Here is a 17,774-nt window from a genome sequence, read left to right as displayed (position 1 = left end):
CCATATCTGATGCCAGTCTGTATTGCTCGGCATACATTCCAAAAGTCTGGAATTCCAGCTCCAGACAGGAAAAGATGTTCCCGCCCTTGAAGGCAAATGGAGCAAAATCCAGAGACATTTCCCTGCCAGCCTTCAGGACTTCAGCTCCTGGGACTGGGAATTAAAATAATATTTGGGCAATAAAATAATAAATAATATGGGGAGGGTCTTTGGTGGCAGAGGGGTCAATTAAAACAGGGCAGAGGTCAATTATATCAGGGATGGAGTCAACTGAATCAGGGCAGAATCCTTGGTGGTCACTGGGGCAATAAATCAAAGGAGGGTATTTGGTGGTCCCTGAGGCAATTAAATATAGGGAGGGTCTCTGGGGGTGCCTGGGTCAATTAAATCAGGGGAGGATTTATGGTGGTCCCTGGGTCAAGGGAGACACTGAGAGAGAAACAGAGCAGGCAAAGAGAGGCAGGAGAGAATAGGGGACACAAACACAATGAGCTGAGAAGGCGGCACTCTGCAAACAGAACTGCAACGGACTGAACATGAACGGGAGAGAAATCAGTAAGTCTGAGAATTTTATTTGCTATCAAATGCATCCCACACACCCAGCTCCACACAATCCTCATCCCACCGCTCTAACTGAGATCCCACTTCTCCCAATCTCCTCCCAGCCCCATCTTACTTAGGTGGCTGAGGAATCAAGTGAGTTTGGTACGGCACTGAGTTTATTTGAGGTGGGATTGAGCCCTTTTGGGTAAGATTGAGTTGTTTTCACTGGGATTTCAGTGGTTTTCAGGTGACAGATCCATCTCTCTTGAGTTTTGGAGTGCAAAGAGATAGAGAAGTTAGAAACATTAGGGCCAAAACAAAAGTAAAAGCTGCCAGGTGTGTTGCCAACATGGATCACAAGGAATGTGAGTGACCAGGGCTGTGCCCAAAGTGCCTCCTCCAGTGGGGGATGGAGCTGGAGAAGCACATGAAGCTCTTCCCGCACTCAGGGCACTCGCAGGGCTTCCCTTACTGGTGCCTCCGTTGGTGTCGGGTCAAGTCAGAGCTGCTGGGGAAGCTCTTCCCACACTGAGGACACTCGTAGGGCCTCTCCCCAGTGTGGATGCGCCGGTGCTTGACGAGGGTGGAGTTGTGCTTGAATCCCTTCCCGCACTCGGGGCAGCGGAAGGGTCTCTCCTCTGTGTGAATCCGATAGTGCTGGAGGAGGTGGGAGCTGGTCTGAAACCTCTTCCTGCATTTATCACACTCATAGGGCCTCTCCCCAGTGTGGATGCGCCTGTGTCTGACGAGGGTGGAGTTCCACCTGAATCCCTTCCCACAGTCGGGGCATTGGAAGGGCCTCTCCTCTGTGTGACTCTGATAGTGTCGGAGGAGATGGGAGCTGGTCTGAAACCCCTTCCCACACTTGGAACACTCGTAGGGCCTCTCCCCAGTGTGGGTCCTCTGGTGCGAGATCAGGTGGGAGCGCTGGCTGAAGCTCTGTCCACACTCTCCGCACTCGAAGGGCCGTTCTCCAGTGTGGATCCTCTGGTGCTTGATCAGGCTGGAGCTCCCACAGAAGCTCTTCCCACACTCCCCACACTCATAGGGCTTCTCCCCAGTGTGGATTCTCTGGTGCTTGATCAGGTTGGAGCTCAGGCTGAAGCTCTTCCCACACTCCCCACACTCATAGGGCTTCTCCCCAGTGTGGGTCCTCTGGTGCAGGATCAGGTCACAGTTCCACCTGAAGTTCTTTCCACACTCCACGCACGTATGGGGCTTCTTCCCATCATGGAGCTGCTCATGGAGCACTTGCTCCGAGCTCTGGCTCCATCTCTGTCCGCCTTCCCGGCCCAGGCTGGCTCTTTCCCCCTCAGATCCCCGCCAGCTGCGTTTGCAGCTCCTCCTCGTGCAGCATCTCCGGGGCTTTTCCTCCCCGTTGGCTTCCTGCGCCGTGGAGCCGCTCAAAATGGCCTCTTCCACCAGGTTCTGCCGCAGGCATTTGTCCTCCCTGCTCTCCATGCTCAGCTCCTGCTCTGGGGGAGGAAGGACAAGGACAGGATGGGATTTGCCTCCGTGCCACAGGGAAGGGCAAGGAGATTCCCCCAGGGCTGAGCTGCAGCTGGGGCTGTGCTGGGCTGGGAGATGGAGCAACACAGAGGGGAAAGGGGCACTGACTTCCTCCTCACCTGCCTCAGTGTCCCGGGGCATCTTCCTCTTCCTTGCAGCATCCCAGGGGTTGGCAATGGGAAATCCTGCTTTGGGGAAAACAAGGGATGAGCACGTTTGTAGGAGCGTTGAGGGGTAGGATGGTCGGGACGGACGGAGACGAGAGATCTCTGAAGCCAGGTCGTGGAACTTGCGGTTTATTGCAAAGGGCCTGGGTGCAAGGCCCTGCTTGGAGCTGCCAGCCACAGGTCGGAGCAGGCCCGAGAGAAGAGAGGGGTAGAGAGGATGAGAGGGTGAGAGAGTAAGAGGGGAAGAGCGTAAGAGAGTAAGCTTCCCATTACAATACAATAAATCTTCTCTGTTGAATATTCTATTTCTCACTATCAAATCTAGTACAAGATACAAATCCTAGAGCATTTACATACAGCCTGTAAGAATCATTACATCATGATACTGTGTTACATTTTAAACCCTAAAATCACCGCTTTGGACTCCTTCTGCTGAGCTAGTAGGGTCTGCTCAGACCCTTGGGTCTGTCTGCACGCAGAGGGAATTGTTTCAACAAAAGGGGATTACCTTTAGTCAGGCCACACCATTGTTTTCCAGTTGTTCACTAAGGTATTTCAAAGCTTGCTTCCATCTCAATCTTGCTTAGAGTTTCAATATTCTCAAATTCTTTTGCCAGACAATCATATTTATGAGGCTTTTCTGTTTCATCTTCCCCAACACATGTTCAGTTTGAATGTCCCTCTGCCTGAGTCTGTCTCTACAAGTCACTGGCCACGTGGGCTCCATAAAAACCTCCCAAACACCAAGATTCAGCCTAGGAAAAGCCTCCCAGGAGTTCCCTGTCCCTGGTCCCTCCCCTTTGGTGTTCGGGGGTTCCCCCCTGTCCCATCTGCTGGGATCACGCTTGGATTGGGGGTCCCCCGTCTCCTCGGTGCCCGCCCTGTCCAGGCTGCTGGCAGTCCCAGCAATGCCAAAAGCTCCCCCCTCTTGGCTCTCCCCATTTCGGGATGCTGGGGCTGTTTAGGCTCCCGGGCTCCCTTCTCCCCTCATTCTCTGCTCGGGGCTGCAGCGGCTCCAAGGAGTCCCCCCTGCCCCTCTCCAGGCTCTTGAGGCTCCCGCCCATGGCGGCGCTCCCCCTCTCTGGGCTCCCCACTTTGGGCTCCTGGGGCACACAGGGCTCTGCTCCTCCAGGCTGCCTCTGCTGGCACCACCACCGGCACCCCCCGATGTCCCCCCGAGGGGCCTTTTCCGCTCAGCCTTGGACTGCTTCGTTCTCAAAAAACATCCCCCCAAAAACCCAACCCAGGGACCCCCTGGGATGTCTGGGCCGGGCTCCCCCTCCCCGCTAACCGGCGCGACGGGGGCGGGGGGGCGATGATCCCACGGCTGGGGGCTGCGAATTCAGGCAGGGCTGCAACGCGGCTCCATCTGCTCAGCCTTGATCAGCCTTGATCAGCCTTTGTCCCGCCTCTTCCTCCCGCTCCTCCTCCGTCTTATCCCCACCTCCTTCTCCTCCTCCATCCCTCCTCCCTCTCCTCCTCCCCTGTAACCCCGCCTCCTTCCCTCCTCTTTCTCCTCCCGCTCCTCCTCTTCCATCCCTCCTCGAGCTCCTCTGTGTTATATCCACCTCCTTCTCCTCTTCCATCCTGCCCCTTCCATTCCTTCTCCTCCTCCTCCTCCCTTACCCCTCCTCCTCCTCCCCCTTCATCCCTGCCCTTCCCTCCCTCCTTCTCCTCCCCCAGCAGCAGCCACACCCTCGGTGCCCCTTCCTGCAGCCCTCGCAGCCCGCGGCAGGAGCAGGGATGGAGCCGGGACAGGTCGGGATGGGCAGCGCGGGGCTCTCGGCTGCTCCCAGCCGCTGCGGGCGGGGGGAGCCCGGCCCGGGCCAATGGAGAGGCAAACTGGGCACACTGGGGGCTGTACATCCAAACTGGGCCTTGCTGGGGACCCTGCCTGGCCACTGCCAGCCCTTGGGGCTCCTCTCGGCACATCCGCCAGGGGAGAACGCACACAGGGCTGGGGGATCCCAGCAGTGGCAGCACTGCCAGGGACTGGGCTGGACTGGGATCATACTGGGAGTGACTGGGACTGTACTGGCTTCGTACTGGGATCATACTGGGATCGTACTGGGAGTGACTGGGACTCTACTGGCTTTGTACTGGGATCATACTGGGATCGTACCGGGAGTGACTGGGACTCTACTGGCTTTGTACTGGGATCATACTGGGATCGTACCGGGAGTGACTGGGACTGTATTTGCTATGTACTGACATCATGCTGGGATCATAGTGCCATGTCAGGCCAGACTGTGATCGCATTGATGGAGACTGGGATCATACTGGGATCATACTGGGAGTGAGCAGGAGCCTGCAGGGAGCAATTGTGACCATGTTATGGAGAAATGGGATAAACTGGGAGTGACAGGGATGGTGCTGAGTGTGACTGGGAATAGCTGTGAGTAACTGGGAACATGCTAGGAGCAACTGGGAGGAACTGGGAGTGACTGGGTGCATGCTGGTGGTGACTGGAAACTGCTGGACTTCAACTGGGATGAACTGGGATCATGCTGGAGGTGACTGGGATAATACTGGCAGTGAGTGCCACTACACTGAGGCTGACTGGGAGTGCTGGTGAGCAAATGAGATCATACTGGAAGGAACTGGAAGAACGGTGGAGGAAACTGGGGTACACTGGGAGATACTGGGAGTGACTGGAACAAAAGTGAGGGTGAAAGAGAGCAACTGGAACCATGTGGAGCACAACTGGTTCATAGTGGCAGGGACTGGGAGCACACTGGGCTCATCTTTGGATCATACTGGGAGGGACTGGACTAATACTGGGAGTGTCTGAGAGCGACTGGGAACACACCCTGCACATCATCCCCCATGCTGGGCCTGACTGGGAGCAACTGGGAGCACGCTGGGAGCAAATGGCATCATACTGAGACTGACTGGGGTGATCCAGGAAGCAACTGGAACCATGCTGGATGCAGCTGGGACCATACTGGGAGAGACTGGAAGCAACTGGGATTATACTGGGACCACACTGGGAGAGCAGGCATGTGACTGGATGAAACTGGAGCTTACTGGGATGATACAGGGGTTGAAAGGGAGTGACTGGGATCACACTTTGGGCTACTGGGAGCAAGTGAGAGAGACTGGGATGATGCTGCAAGCAAACTGGAGAAACTGGGAAGGACTGGATGCATGCTGGAGGCAACTGGGATATACTGGGCATGACTGGGGGATCATTCTGAGAGAACTGACACCTTACTGGGGCCACTGGCAGTGCCTGGAAATGACTACAGACATGCTGGGGACAACTGGGATATACTGGGAGTGACTGTCACCATACTGGGGGGACTGGAACCACACTGGGAACAACTGGGACCATGCTGGGGAGAACGGGGCCCACACTGGGGGCAACTGGGAGTGAGTGGGTATAGTAGGAGTCCTAGTAAAATCTATGTATTGTATAAGTGGCCGTGCCCTGATCCTAATTGTAAATGGGCTGCAGCTGTGATGTCCTTAATTGGGTGGCTGCTGTGGCTAATGAAGATAACTGGGATAAAAGGGAGTGGGGTGGCTGTGCAGGGAGAGTCTTGGAGGAGCCCTGACCAAGAAGCAGGAGCAACACTGCTGTGAAGAGCTGTGTGTGAGAAGAGCACCCTGAAGGTACGGGACTCTAGAAATATAACAACAGCAATACAAGATAGGACAGCCGAGAGCTGTGGCAGCCTGAGAGCTGGGACTCCAGAAATATAATAACAACAACTGGGACCATGCTGGGAGGGACTGGGATCATCTGGGGAGTAACTGGGACTGGAGCAGGGACAACTGGGTTCAACTGGGACCATACTGGGAGTGTCTGTAACCACAGTGGAGTGATGGAAGCACACAGGGAACAGCTGGGCCTATGCTGGGAGCAACTGGGATCACAGTGGGGGCACTGGCATCAGCGTGGGAGTGACTGGGAGCAACTGGGATTAGACTGCAAGTGACTGGGATCATACTGGGAGTAGACTGCAATCATACTGGGATTACACTGGGAGTGAATGGAACCTGACTGGGGGTTACTGGGAGCAACTGGGCCCATGTTGGGAGGAAAATGTGACACACTGGGAGCAACTGGGATCGGCTGGAAGGTTCTGGAACCATGCTGAGAGGACTGAGACTACAACTGGGACAACTGGGATCATACTGGGAGCAACTGGGGCCACCCTTTGAGCAACAGATGGAAACTGGGATTGTGCTAGAGGAAACTGGGAGTAACTGGGAAAGACTGGGATCATTCTGAGGAAACTAAAACCCACTGGGAGTGTCTCTAACCACACTGGGGGGACTGGAACCACACTGGGAACAGCTGGGATCATGCTGGGAGCACCTGGGACGATGCTGGGGGAAACTGAATCTACCCTGGAGGCAACTGGGCACGACTGGGACCCTGCTGGGAGGGACTGGGACTGTTATTGGGGCAACTGGGATCATAATGGGAGGAACTGGGAACATCCGGAATTATGCTGGGAGCAACTGGGATCACACTGGGATCACAGTGAGAGCAGCTGAGTCCATACTGGGTTACACTGGGATCTCATTGAGAGAGACTGGAATCATACTGGGAGTGGCTGGTTTTGTGGATTTTGGGGGGTTTGAATTTTGGGGGATTTTATTGGCATTTTAAGGGGGAGTTTTTCTGCGGGTGTTTGGGGGTTTATTGAATTTTTGTGGCTTCTTTTGAATTTTGGGGGTTTTACTGAGATTTTGTTGGGATTTTTTGGGATTCTCAATGATTCTGAGGGTTTTATTGGGATTTTTAGTTGATGTTGGGGCATTTTATTGGCATTGTGGAGCCATTTAGTGGGGTTCATTGGGGTTTTGGGGTCTTTCGGGATTTTTGGTGGGATTTGAGGGGTTTTGTGGAGTTTTTTGTGTGTTGCCAGTATTTCTTTGGATCTTGGGGAAGATTTTGTGGGACTTTTTATGGTTTTGGGGACATTTTTTGGGGATTTGCAGATTTTATTCAGGATTTTTGGGATTTCAAAGGATTTTGTGGGCTTTTATTGGGATTCTATGGTGTTCTAATGAGATTCTGAGAGATTTAATTGGGATTTTGTGGGTTTTATTTGGACTTTGGGGTTTTTAAGGAGATTTTGGTGCCTCTCAGCTCTTCCCCACACCAAGGGAATGCCCCAAAAGCCCCCCAAAATTCCATGAAAATCCCACAAAATCCCCCATAATTACAAGAAAACCCTCAAAAACCCCAGAGAATCTCTGAAAATCCCAGTGGAACTCACCAAGATTAAAAAATACTCCAAATAATTTCAATAAATCCTTTCTCAAGAAACCCCTCACAACCCCAATGAAAGCCCCCAAAATACAAAAGCCCGAAAATCACGCAATTCTCACCCAGTAATTACATCCCAAAACCTCCAATAATTCCTTCGAAACTGACAATAAAATCCCCCAAAGCCCAAAAAAGTCACCCCGAAATCCCCAAAACCCTCGCAAAATCCCCACAAATCCCCCCAGACTCAGTGGGCCCGTCCTGGATCAGGGGGTGAGAGGCAAAGCTGTGTTTCGTGTCAGGTACAAACAGGCAAAGTGTGTACTTGCGAATGCGAAATATGTGGACATCAACAATGGGATAGTTGTGAATTCTAAAAATAACTGAGGAAAATAAAGCATGGAAAAAGGCCTTTGAACCTATCTTTTGTTTGCAATTAACCCTAGTTGATTTAGGAGCATTGGAATTAAGGTGTTAAGGATGTTCCTTTTTGCTTGCATTTAATCCATAAAAAGCTCTGCAATAATAACCTTCTGAAGTATAATTTTAGAATATTACTTGTATCCTTGAACCTATAGCTTTGGAATATATATAAAGGAAATATGCTTATCTCACGCCTTATTGAAGCAGAGAAAAGCAGCTTGAGAAAGGAAGATGAACATCACCTCAAGGGTTTATGGTTTCAACCAAAGGGAAGCTGGACATCACTGTTATGAGATTTATAGTCTCTGCAATTAAAAGGTGGACACACATCTGGGGAGCTGGACCCCACCAGATGGGATTTGTCTTTCTTCTTTCGGAAACTAGACCATCAACATCTGGGGATACTCCTTTGAGATACATCCTGAGAAATTAAAATCACAATAGTGTATAGAATTGTGGTGTAATAATTTGGAATAAAAATTGCTGATGAGTAAAAGATTAGAAATAGAAACTACTGAAAAAAGCTGATGACTACCCCTATAAATACCTGTAACCATCAATTATCGGCGTACAGTTAGAGAGAAAACTTCCCCCACTGTACCCGGCGCTGTATTGCTCATACTTTACCATATTAAAAAATAAATTGATTGCTGCTTGAATATTGGCCTAGTCAAGCTTCATATTCATAACAGGGGGCACCGGCCGGTGGAACAGGAGCCACTTCAGGGGGCCCTCGGAGCTTTTTGGGGAGGGGGCACCATGGGAGACCCTAAAAACCGGGGGGGGGGGGGGGGAACCCCTGCTGTGCCCCCTCCCCCCGAAACCCCGAGACCCCGGTTCAGGGTGGGCCTGGGACCCCCGGGACCCCCAAATCTCCCCCGGGACCCCTCCAGGAACCCCAAACCCCCCAGAGCTCCCCCAGGGTTGGCCCAGGACCACCCTGGACACCAAAACCTCCCCAGGACTCTCAGAACCCCCCACATTTCCCCCCAAAATTCACCCCAGACCCACCTGAGACCCCCCCCCCAAATCCATCAGACTGCCCCAAATCCCCCTCAGACTCCTCAATTCCCCCCAAAACCCTATGAAATCCGCTCAGACTCCCCCAAATTTCTCCCCGGACCAACCTCGCAACCCCCCAGTTCCTCTCACAATCCCCCAAAATGCCCTCAGACCCTCCCACTTCCCCTCAGATCCCCCTAAACCCACCTGAGAACAATCCAGACTCGCTCCAGCTTCCCCCCCGCCTCCGCCGCGTGCGCCGGCTCCCCCAGCCAAGAGCGGCGCGTCCCGCCGAACTAATCAATCACCGCCCTGCACGGCCCCGAACCAACGAATCACGGCGCAGCTCCCCTCAGCAAGGCCCGCCTCCCCGGCGCCGGCCCAGCCAATCAGAGGCGAGACGGAAGCGGCCCTCCGTTCCCCACCGCGGCCGCGACCCGCCGGGCTTGGGACAGGAGCGGGAGGGGCCTGAGAGGGGATCGGGGGGGCGGGGGAGGGTCCGGGGGGGCTTTGGGGAGGGGCCCTGGGGCATTGAGGGGGGACCTGGGGGGCGCGGATGGGTCCTAAGAGGGATCCCGAAGCGGGGTGGTCGTGGGAGGGTCTGGGAGGGTTTTGGGGAGGGGTCATAGGAAGGTCTTGGGAGGGTCTGGGGGTGTTTGGATGGTCCTGCGGGAGTTTGGGGCGGGCTCTGGGGGGGTCCTGAGGGTGTCCTGGGAGGGTTTTGGAGGTTTTGGGGAGGGGCTCTGGCAGTGTGATAAACAGGGCCAGGAGAGCAGCTCCTTTCAAAAGGCCTTTATTAAAGACAGCTCTGGGTGCGGAACCCGAGGGGTCGCGCACAGCGCCGCTGCTCCCACAGGACCGCGCTGAGCAGGAGGAGCAGCAGCAGCAGCAGCAGCAGCGCAGCTTTGTCTCTCGGCACAGCCGGGGCTTCCGTCCTCACCAGAGTCCTTAGGAAGGCAACGTTGGCTCGGAGCATAGGGGGATCCTCCAAGCTGAGCACTATTAAAATTATGGGGGCAGGACAGAATCCGGCTCTGCTCAAGGGTGGGTGATTTAGTGCGGTTCTGCTGGGGTAAAGTCATCGTTTATGTGCTGGTTTGTTGTTCAGAGAGGGTTCATGGAGTTCCCACGGCCTCTCATTTAAATTCAGTCTGGGACGGGAAGGGATACAAATCTGGGCTGAGGCGGAAAGGGGCACAAATACAGAGTATGCCGGGGAGAGATACAAATACAGGGAAAAATGGTAACACTGGATAGCGGCAACTAAAGGCAAGTCCTAGAACTGTAACGTTCAATGTTTAACAACAGACCAACACTTCAAATTCAGACCCTATCAACTTCATTAACATCAACTAGCAATTACTGCTCTGAAAAAGAGCTCTCATCCCCAGGGTTTCATTTCTCAAATCTATTGGAGCAAAAATGAGCAATGTGCCCTGCTGGTGTTTAGATGTTCTGAATCCCTCAGCTGAGTGTTGGGTTCCTGTGCTGTCCTGCCTGGTGCTTGCTGGATGTGCTGGAACAAAAAGCTTGGGCCCTTGATGAAAACGACCACAAATGACTTCATTGAGATTTACTGGGCTCAGAGTAAAAGGGACGAAGCTCAGGTTTGATCTAGAAAATGCTTCTTCCCTGTCAGGATGGTGAAGTCCTGGCTTCACAGATTGCTCAGAGAAGCCAAGTAAATAAAGTTTCAGAATTCTTCATTTCTGTCCCATTCTTATTCCATAAGCCCAGGTTTGGTTTTCAGAGTGCCACCTTGTCAGCTGGTTGCCATTTGTGTCCTGCCTTCTTTCCTGCCTTCCTTGGTCTGCTCCTTTTCCCTTCCAGGGTCTCTGTTTACCTGTGGCAGCTTCCAGCCAAAGACCCTCCCCTGATTTTTTTTTCCTTCCCCATCCAGGTGCTCAAACAGCCCTGGATGAAGTTATAGAGGCTGGCAGTGAAATGTCTGTGTAAGATCTTGCTGCACTTGTGTCTTGGCCCCTTCAGAATTTGGCCTTGAAGGGCAGGAGCATCTTTTCCTTGCTGGCAGCTGGAATTGCAGCCCATGGCAGTGTGTGCCAGAGATGTCAGAGGGCGATTGCTGAGGCTGCCGGGGCGCTGCTCCTGCCGTGCCTGCCAGGGGAGCTGTGCAGGGCAGGGTCAGGCTGCAGCAGCTGGCTGGGCTCCCCGAGCAGACAGCAAAGGCGGCTTTGCTGCACATTCTGCAGCTGGGAGCAGAGGGAAGAAGGGCAGGGAGTCCCTGACAGAATGCTGGAATGCCCGTGCCTGGAAGGAACCTGCCCCCAGACCCCAATCGGGCCCAGCCCTGGATGTCCCCTGAGGACTCCCCCAGATCCTCTCCCCAAACCCTTCCACAGCCCCCAAAGCCCCTCCCCAAAACCTCCAGAACCCTCCCAGGATGTTGCAATGTGTTGTAAACTCCCTTCCCCAGGTGTGCCAATACCTCTCTTCCCCTTCCCCCTCGCCCTCTGCTGGGCTGTCAGTCAGGTTTAACATTCCAGCAAGGCGTCGTGTGGTTGGTCAAGTTCAAAGGATGCCCCTCAGGCCCGGGGGCCATTGGCCTGTCTGGGTGTCATCCCCCCCTGAGACCCTGCCCCTCTCACCTGGTTGGTGGCTCACCTGTTCCCTCCCCTTCCACTGACCCTGAGCTTAAAAAGGTGATCAGACGTTTAGGCCGGTTCTGTTGGAGCAGTTGCCTATGTTCTGACATCTGTAACCTTGGAATATACCTCTGGATATAAACTCTCCAGCAGAATCCATCTCTTTTTCTCTTCACCATCGCCTGAAGCTCTCCTCCTGAGGTAAACTGAGTTCCTAACAAGCCTGGACTTGTTCAGTGCCCAGCTGCAACCACCAGCAAGCCAGGGTATCTCTGGGGTGACACACCACAGTTGCTGCCTTTGGCCCAGCAGCAAGGGTCAGACTGGCCCAGGCAAAATCTAACTGGTAATATTGGGATTCTTATTCCAATACCAGGACACCCTCAGGAGCCCCCAGAACCCTCCCCAAACTCCCCCCAGGACCATCCCAACACCCCCAGACCCTTCCAAGACCTTCCTACGACCCCACCCCAAAACCCCCCCAGGCCCTCCAAGAACCCGCCCCCCCCCCGATCCCCTCTCAGGCCCCTCCCGCTCCTGTCCCGAGCCCGGCGGGGCCCAGGAGCGGCGGGAAGGGGGGGGGGCCGCTTCCGGCTCGCCTCGGATTGGCTGGGGCGGCGCCGGGGAGGCGGGCCTTGCTGAGGGGACCGGCACCGTGATTGGTTGTTTCGCTGATGTACGGCGCGGTGATTGTTTGGTTCGGCGGGGTGCGCCGCCATTGTTGGGAGCCCGTGCGCGCGGTGGTGGCGGGAGATTGTGAGGGGAGAGCGGGGCTGAGGTGGGGACGGGGGGAGGAAACTGCGGGGGTTTGGGGCGGGTCTGAGGGGAAGTCGGGGATTTTTGGGGGCATCAACGGAAAATAGGGGGGTGTGCATAGGTTTGGGGAGAATGAGGGGTTCTGAGGGGGCTTTGGGGAGCTTGGGGGAAACTTGAGAGGATCTGGTGCGTTCTCAGGTGCGTTAAGAGGGATCTGAGGGGAATTTGGAGGATCTGAGGGGATTTTGGGGGATTTCGAGAGAAACTGGGGCGTTGTGAGTGGATCTGGGGGGTTTGAGGTGGCTCTGGAGAAATGTGGGGGATTCTGAGGGGATTTCATAGGGTTTGGTGGGGATTGAGGGGTCTGAGGGGGATTTGGGGCAGTCTGATGGGTTTGCGGGGGGGGTCTCAGATGGGTCTGGGTTGAATTTTGGGGGGAAATGTGGGGGTCGGAGGGTCCTGGGGAGATTTTGGTGTCCAGGGTGGTTCTGGGCCAACCCTGGGGGGGCTCTGGGCGGTTTGGGGTTCCTGGAGGGGTCCCGGGGGAGATTTGGGGGTCCCGGGGGTCCCAGGCCCACCCTGAACCGGGGTTTCGGGGGGAGGGGGCACAGCAGGGGTTTCCCCCCCCCCCCAGGTTTTTGAGGGGTTTCCCATGGTGCCCCCTCCCCAAAAAGCTCCGAGGGCCGCCTGAAGTGGCTCCTGTTCCACCGGCCGGTGCCCCCTGATCCAGGACGGCCCCGCTGAGTCTGGGGGGTTTGTGGGGATTTTGGGGTTTTGGAGGGTTTTGGGAATTTCGGGATGGCTTTTTTGGGCTTTGTGGGATTTTGTTGGGGGTTTGGGGGGAATTTTTGGGGAGAATTATTGGATTTTGGGATGGTTACGTGATTTTGGGGTTTTTGTTGATTTGAGGATTTTGGATTTTAGGTGTTTTGTTTGGGTTGCAGGGGGGTTTTTGAGGGGGGGATTTATTGAAATTTTTAGCAGTTGTTTTAAATTTTGGTGAGTTCCACTGGGATTTCTGGAGATTCTCTGGGGGTTTTGAGGGCTTTCATGTAATTTTTGGGGATTTTTTGGAGTTTTCGTGAAATTTTAGGGGGGCTTTGGAGCATTCCTTGGGTGTGGGGAACAGCTGACAGGCACCAAAATCTCCTTAAAACCCCCAAAAGTCCTAATAAAACCCACAAAATCCCAATTAAATCTCTCAAAATCCCATTAGAACACCCTGAATCCCAATAACAGCCCACAAAATCCTTTGAAATCCCAATAACACCAAAAATCCTGATTAAATCCCCCAAAAATGTCCCCAAAACTATAAGAAGTCCCACAATATCTCCCCCAAGATCCAAAGAAATCCTGGCAACACACAAAAAACTCCACAAAACCCCTCAAATCCCCAAAAACCCCAAATCCCTTAGGAATCCTATTGAATGTTACCACAATGCCAATAAAATGCCCCAACATCTCCTAAAAATCCCAATAAAACCCCCAGAATTTCTGAGAGTCCCAAAAAAATCGCAACAAAATCCCAGTAAAACAAACAAAATTAAAAAGAAAAGACACAAAAAATTTCAATAAACACCAAACTTCCCCAGAAAAACTCCCCCTCAAAATGCCAATAAAATCCCCCAAAATCCAAACCCCCCAAAATCCACAAAACCAGCCACTCCCAGTCACTCCCAGTATGATTCCAGTCGCTCTCAATGAGATCCCAGTGTAACCCAGTATGGACTCAGCTGCTCTCACTGTGATCCCAGTGTGATCCCAGTTGCTCCCAGCATAATTCCAGTTGTTCCCAGTTCCTCCCATTATGATCCCAGTTGCCCCAATAACAGTCCCAGTCCCTCCCAGCAGGGTCCCAGTTGTGCCCAGTTGCCTCCAGGGTAGATTCAGTTTCCCCCAGCATCGTCCCAGGTGCTCCCAGCATGATCCCAGCTGTTCCCAGTGTGGTTCCAGTCCCCCCAGTATGGTTAGAGACACTCCCAGTGGGTTTTAGTTTCCTCAGAATGATCCCAGTCGCTCCCAGTTTCCTATAGCATTATCCCAGTTTCTATCTGTACTCAAAGGCTTGTCCCAGTTGCTCCCAGTATGATCCCAGTTGCCCCAGTTGTAGTCTCAGTGCTCTCAGCATGGTTCCAGAACCTTCCAGCCGATCCCAGTTGCTCCCAGTAACCCCCAGTCAGGTTCCATTCACACCCAGTATAATCCCAGTATGAGTGTAGCAACTCCCAGTATGATCCCAGTCACCTGCAGTCTAACCCCAGTTGCTCCCACTCACTCCCAGTCTGATGCCAGTGCCCCCAGTGTGGGCCCCGTTCTCCCCAGCATGGTCCCAGTTGTTCCCAGTGTGGTTCCAGTCCCCCCAGTATGGTTACAGACACTCCCAGTATATCCCAGTTGCCCCCAGCATGTCTGTAGTCATTTCCAGGCACTGCCAGTGGCCCCAGTAAGGTGTCAGTTCTCCCAGTATGATCCCCCAGTCATGCCCAGTATATCCCAGTTGCCTCCAGCATGCATCCAGTCCTTCCCAGTTTCTCCAGTTTGCTTGCAGCATCGTCCCAGTTTCCCTCCGTTGCTCCCAGTAGCCCAAAGTGTGATCCCAGTCACTGCCTTTCAACCTCAGTGTGATCCCAGTAAGCTCCAGTTTGATCCCAGTCACATGCCAGCCCTCCCAGTGTGGTCCCAGTATAATCCCAGATGCTTCCAGTCTCTCCCAGTATGGTCCCAGCCGCCTCCAGCATGGTTCCCAGTTGCTTCCTAGATCAGCCCAGTCATTCCCAGTATGATGCCATTTGCTCCCAGCATGCTCCCAGTTGCTCCCAGTCAGGCCCAGTATGGGGGATGATGTGCAGGGTGTGTTCCCAGTCGCTCTCAGACACTCCCAGTATTAGTCCAGTCCCTGCCAGTATGATCCAAAGATGAGCCCAGTGTGCTCCCAGTCACTGCCAGTATGAACCAGTTGTGCTCCACATGGTTCCAGTTGCTCTTTCACCCTCACTTTTGTACCAGTTACTCCCAGTATCCCTCAGCGTAGCCCAGTTCCCTGCAGTATGTTCCCAGTCACTCCCAGTTGGGTTTTTGGGGGATGTTTGGAGAATGAAGCAGTCCAAGGCAGAGCGGAAAAGGCCCCTTGGGGGGACATCGGGGGGTGCCGGTGGTGGTGCCAGCAGAGGCAGCCTGGAGGAGCAGAGCCCTGTGTGCCCCAGGAGCCCAAAGTGGGGAGCCCAGAGAGGGGGGAGCGCCGCCATGGGCGGGAGCCTCAGAGCCTGGAGAGGGGCAGGGGGGACTCCTTGGAGCCGGTGCAGCCCCGAGCAGAGAATGAGGGGAGAGGGGAGCCCGGGAGCCCAAACAGCCCCGGCATCCCGAAATGGGGAGAGCCAAGAGGGGGGAGCTTTTGGCATTGCTGGGACTGCCAGCAGCCTGGGCAGGGTGGGCACCGAGGAGAAGGGGGACCCCCAATCCAAGCGTGACCCCAGCAGCTGGGACAGGGGGGAACCCCTGAACACCAGAGGGGAGGGACCAGGGACAGGGAACTCCTCAGAGACTTTTCCAGGGCTGAATCTTTTGGTATTTGGGAGGTTTTTATGGAGCCCACGTGGCCAGTGACTTATAGAGACGGACTCGGGCAGAGGGACCTTCAAACTCACCGTGCTCATCCCTTGTTTTCCCCAAACCAGGATTTCCCATTGCCAACCCCTGGGATGCTGTGAGGAAGAGGAAGATGCCCATGGACACTGAGGCAGGTGAGGAGGAAGTCAGTGCCCCTTTCCCCTCTGTGCTGCTCCGTCTCCCAGCCCAGTACGGCCCCGGCTGCAGCATAGCCCTGGGAGGATCTCCTTGCCCTTGCCTGTGGCACAGAGGCAAATCCCATCCTGTCCTTCCTCCCCCAGAGCAGGAACTGAGCATGGAGAGCAGGGAGGACAAATGCCTGCGGCAGAACCTGGTGGAAGAGGCCGTTTTGAGCGGCTCCACGGCGCAGGAAGCCAACGGGGAGGAAAAGCCCCGGAGATGCCGCACGAGGAGGAGCTGCAAATGCAGCTGGTGGGGATCTGAGGGGGAAAGAGCCAGCCTGGGCCGGGAAGGTGGCGGGAGATGGAGCCAGAGCTCGGAGCTGGTACTCCATGAGCAGCTCCATGATGGGGAGAAGCCCCACATGTGTGTGGAGTGTGGGAAGAGCTTCAGGCGGAACTGCAACCTGATTGTGCACCAGAGGATCCACACTGGGGAGAAGCCCTACGAGTGTGGGGAGTGTGGAAAGAGCTTCAGCCAGAGCTCCAGCCTGATCAAGCATCAGAGGATCCACACTGGAGAACGGCCCTTCGAGTGTGGGGAGTGTGGGAAGAGCTTCAGCCTGAGCTCCAACCTGATCAAGCACCAGAGAACCCACACTGGGGAGAGGCCCTTCGAGTGTGGGGAGTGTGGGAAGAGCTTCTCGCAGAGCTCCCACCTGTCCTCGCACAAGAGGACCCACACTGGGGAGAGGCCCTATGAGTGTTCCAAGTGTGGGAAGGGGTTTCAGATCAGCTCCCGTCTCATCAGGCACTATCAGAGTCACACAGAGGAGAGGCCCTTCCAATGCCCCGAGTGCGGGAAGGGATTCAGGCAGAACGCCCACCTCATCAGGCACCGGCGCATCCACACTGGGGAGAGGCCCTACGAGTGTCCCCAGTGTGGGAAGAGCTTCTCCAGGAGTTCTCACTTGACCCGACACCAACAGAGGCACCGGTAAGGGAAGCCCTGCGAGTGCCCCGAGTGCGGGAAGAGCTTCGTGCGCTGCTCCAGCTCCATCCCCCACTGGAGGAGGCACTTTGGGCACAGCCCGGGTCACTCACATTCCCTGTGATCCATGTTGGCAACACACCTGGCTGCTTCTCCTTTTGGTTTCGCATTAAGTTTTTTATCTTCTCCGCCTCTCTGCTGTCTAAAAGCCAAGAGGGATGGATCTGTCACCTCAAATCCCAGTGAAAACAGCTCAGTCTTAGACTCAGAGAACTCAGGCCCACATCAAAAGGGCTTTTTCGCACCTCAAAAAAGCTCTACCTCTTCACAAACCTACTCGATTCCACAGCCACCAGGGTGAGATGGGGTTTGGAGGTGATTTGGAGTAGTAGGATCTCAATTAGATTGGTGGGATGGATATTCTGTGGGTCAGGGTTTGTGGGATGTATTTGATAGCAAATAAAACTCTCAGACTTATTGATTTCTTTCCCGTTCATTTTCAGTCCATTGCAGTTCTGTTTGCAGAGTGCCTCCTTCTCAGGTCATTGTGTTTGTGTCCTCCTTTCTCTCCTGCCTCTCTTTGCCTGCTCTGTTTCTCTCTCAGTGTCTCCCTTAACCCAGAAACCACCAGAGACCCTCCTTTGATTTAATTGCCCCAGTGACCACCAAAGACCCTCCCTTGATTTAACTGACCCCTGCCCTGTTTTAATTGACCCCTCTGTCACCCTGGTTTTTTAAGTTTTTCTAAGCCTTCTGATGTTGACATTCTTGTAGCGAACTTTCTCACACACTTTCTGTAAATAACTCATTCTTTTGCATTCCTTAATAGAG

At 54.3% G+C, this 17,774-nt stretch overlaps 2 protein-coding genes and 2 long non-coding RNA genes across 5 annotated transcripts; 3 read left to right on the top strand and 1 right to left on the bottom strand.

Annotated features, from left to right (window-relative positions):
* Positions 1-701: 701 nt before the first annotated feature.
* On the bottom strand, positions 702-9,102 carry LOC134433935 (zinc finger protein 239-like). The gene is made up of 3 exons (XM_063182621.1): positions 9,076-9,102; positions 2,172-2,237; positions 702-2,018 (listed from the first exon to the last, which is right to left on the bottom strand). The coding sequence occupies exons 2-3, from the start codon at positions 2,191-2,193 to the stop codon at positions 1,012-1,014; spliced, it is 1,029 nt and encodes a 342-aa protein (XP_063038691.1). The 5' UTR covers positions 2,194-2,237; positions 9,076-9,102; the 3' UTR covers positions 702-1,011.
* LOC134433936 (uncharacterized) lies at positions 5,281-8,525 on the top strand. Its single transcript, XR_010031769.1, has 2 exons — positions 5,281-5,834; positions 8,022-8,525. It is a non-coding gene; the product is annotated as an uncharacterized LOC134433936 (long non-coding RNA).
* Positions 9,103-9,631: 529 nt separating the features above from the next.
* LOC134433910 (uncharacterized) lies at positions 9,632-10,574 on the top strand. Its single transcript, XR_010031758.1, has 2 exons — positions 9,632-9,912; positions 10,260-10,574. It is a non-coding gene; the product is annotated as an uncharacterized LOC134433910 (long non-coding RNA).
* A 946-nt stretch (positions 10,575-11,520) lies between these two features.
* LOC134433950 (zinc finger protein 239-like) lies at positions 11,521-17,417 on the top strand. Of its 2 annotated transcripts, none has more exons than XM_063182632.1 (3): positions 11,521-11,672; positions 15,902-15,967; positions 16,115-17,417. In XM_063182632.1, exons 2-3 carry the CDS (start codon positions 15,946-15,948, stop codon positions 16,951-16,953), a joined length of 861 nt encoding a protein of 286 aa, XP_063038702.1. In that variant the 5' UTR covers positions 11,521-11,672; positions 15,902-15,945; the 3' UTR covers positions 16,954-17,417. The 2 variants fall into 2 exon arrangements, with proteins under 2 accessions (XP_063038702.1, XP_063038704.1); XM_063182634.1 differs by lacking the exon at positions 11,521-11,672 and adding an exon at positions 12,164-12,249.
* Positions 17,418-17,774: the final 357 nt, after the last annotated feature.

Source organism: Melospiza melodia, unplaced genomic scaffold (assembly GCF_035770615.1).
Source record: "Melospiza melodia melodia isolate bMelMel2 unplaced genomic scaffold, bMelMel2.pri scaffold_28, whole genome shotgun sequence".
NCBI lineage: Eukaryota > Metazoa > Chordata > Aves > Passeriformes > Passerellidae > Melospiza > Melospiza melodia.
The sequence above is the reverse complement of the archived record's forward strand: the minus strand, read 5'-3'. Positions and strand labels throughout refer to the sequence as shown.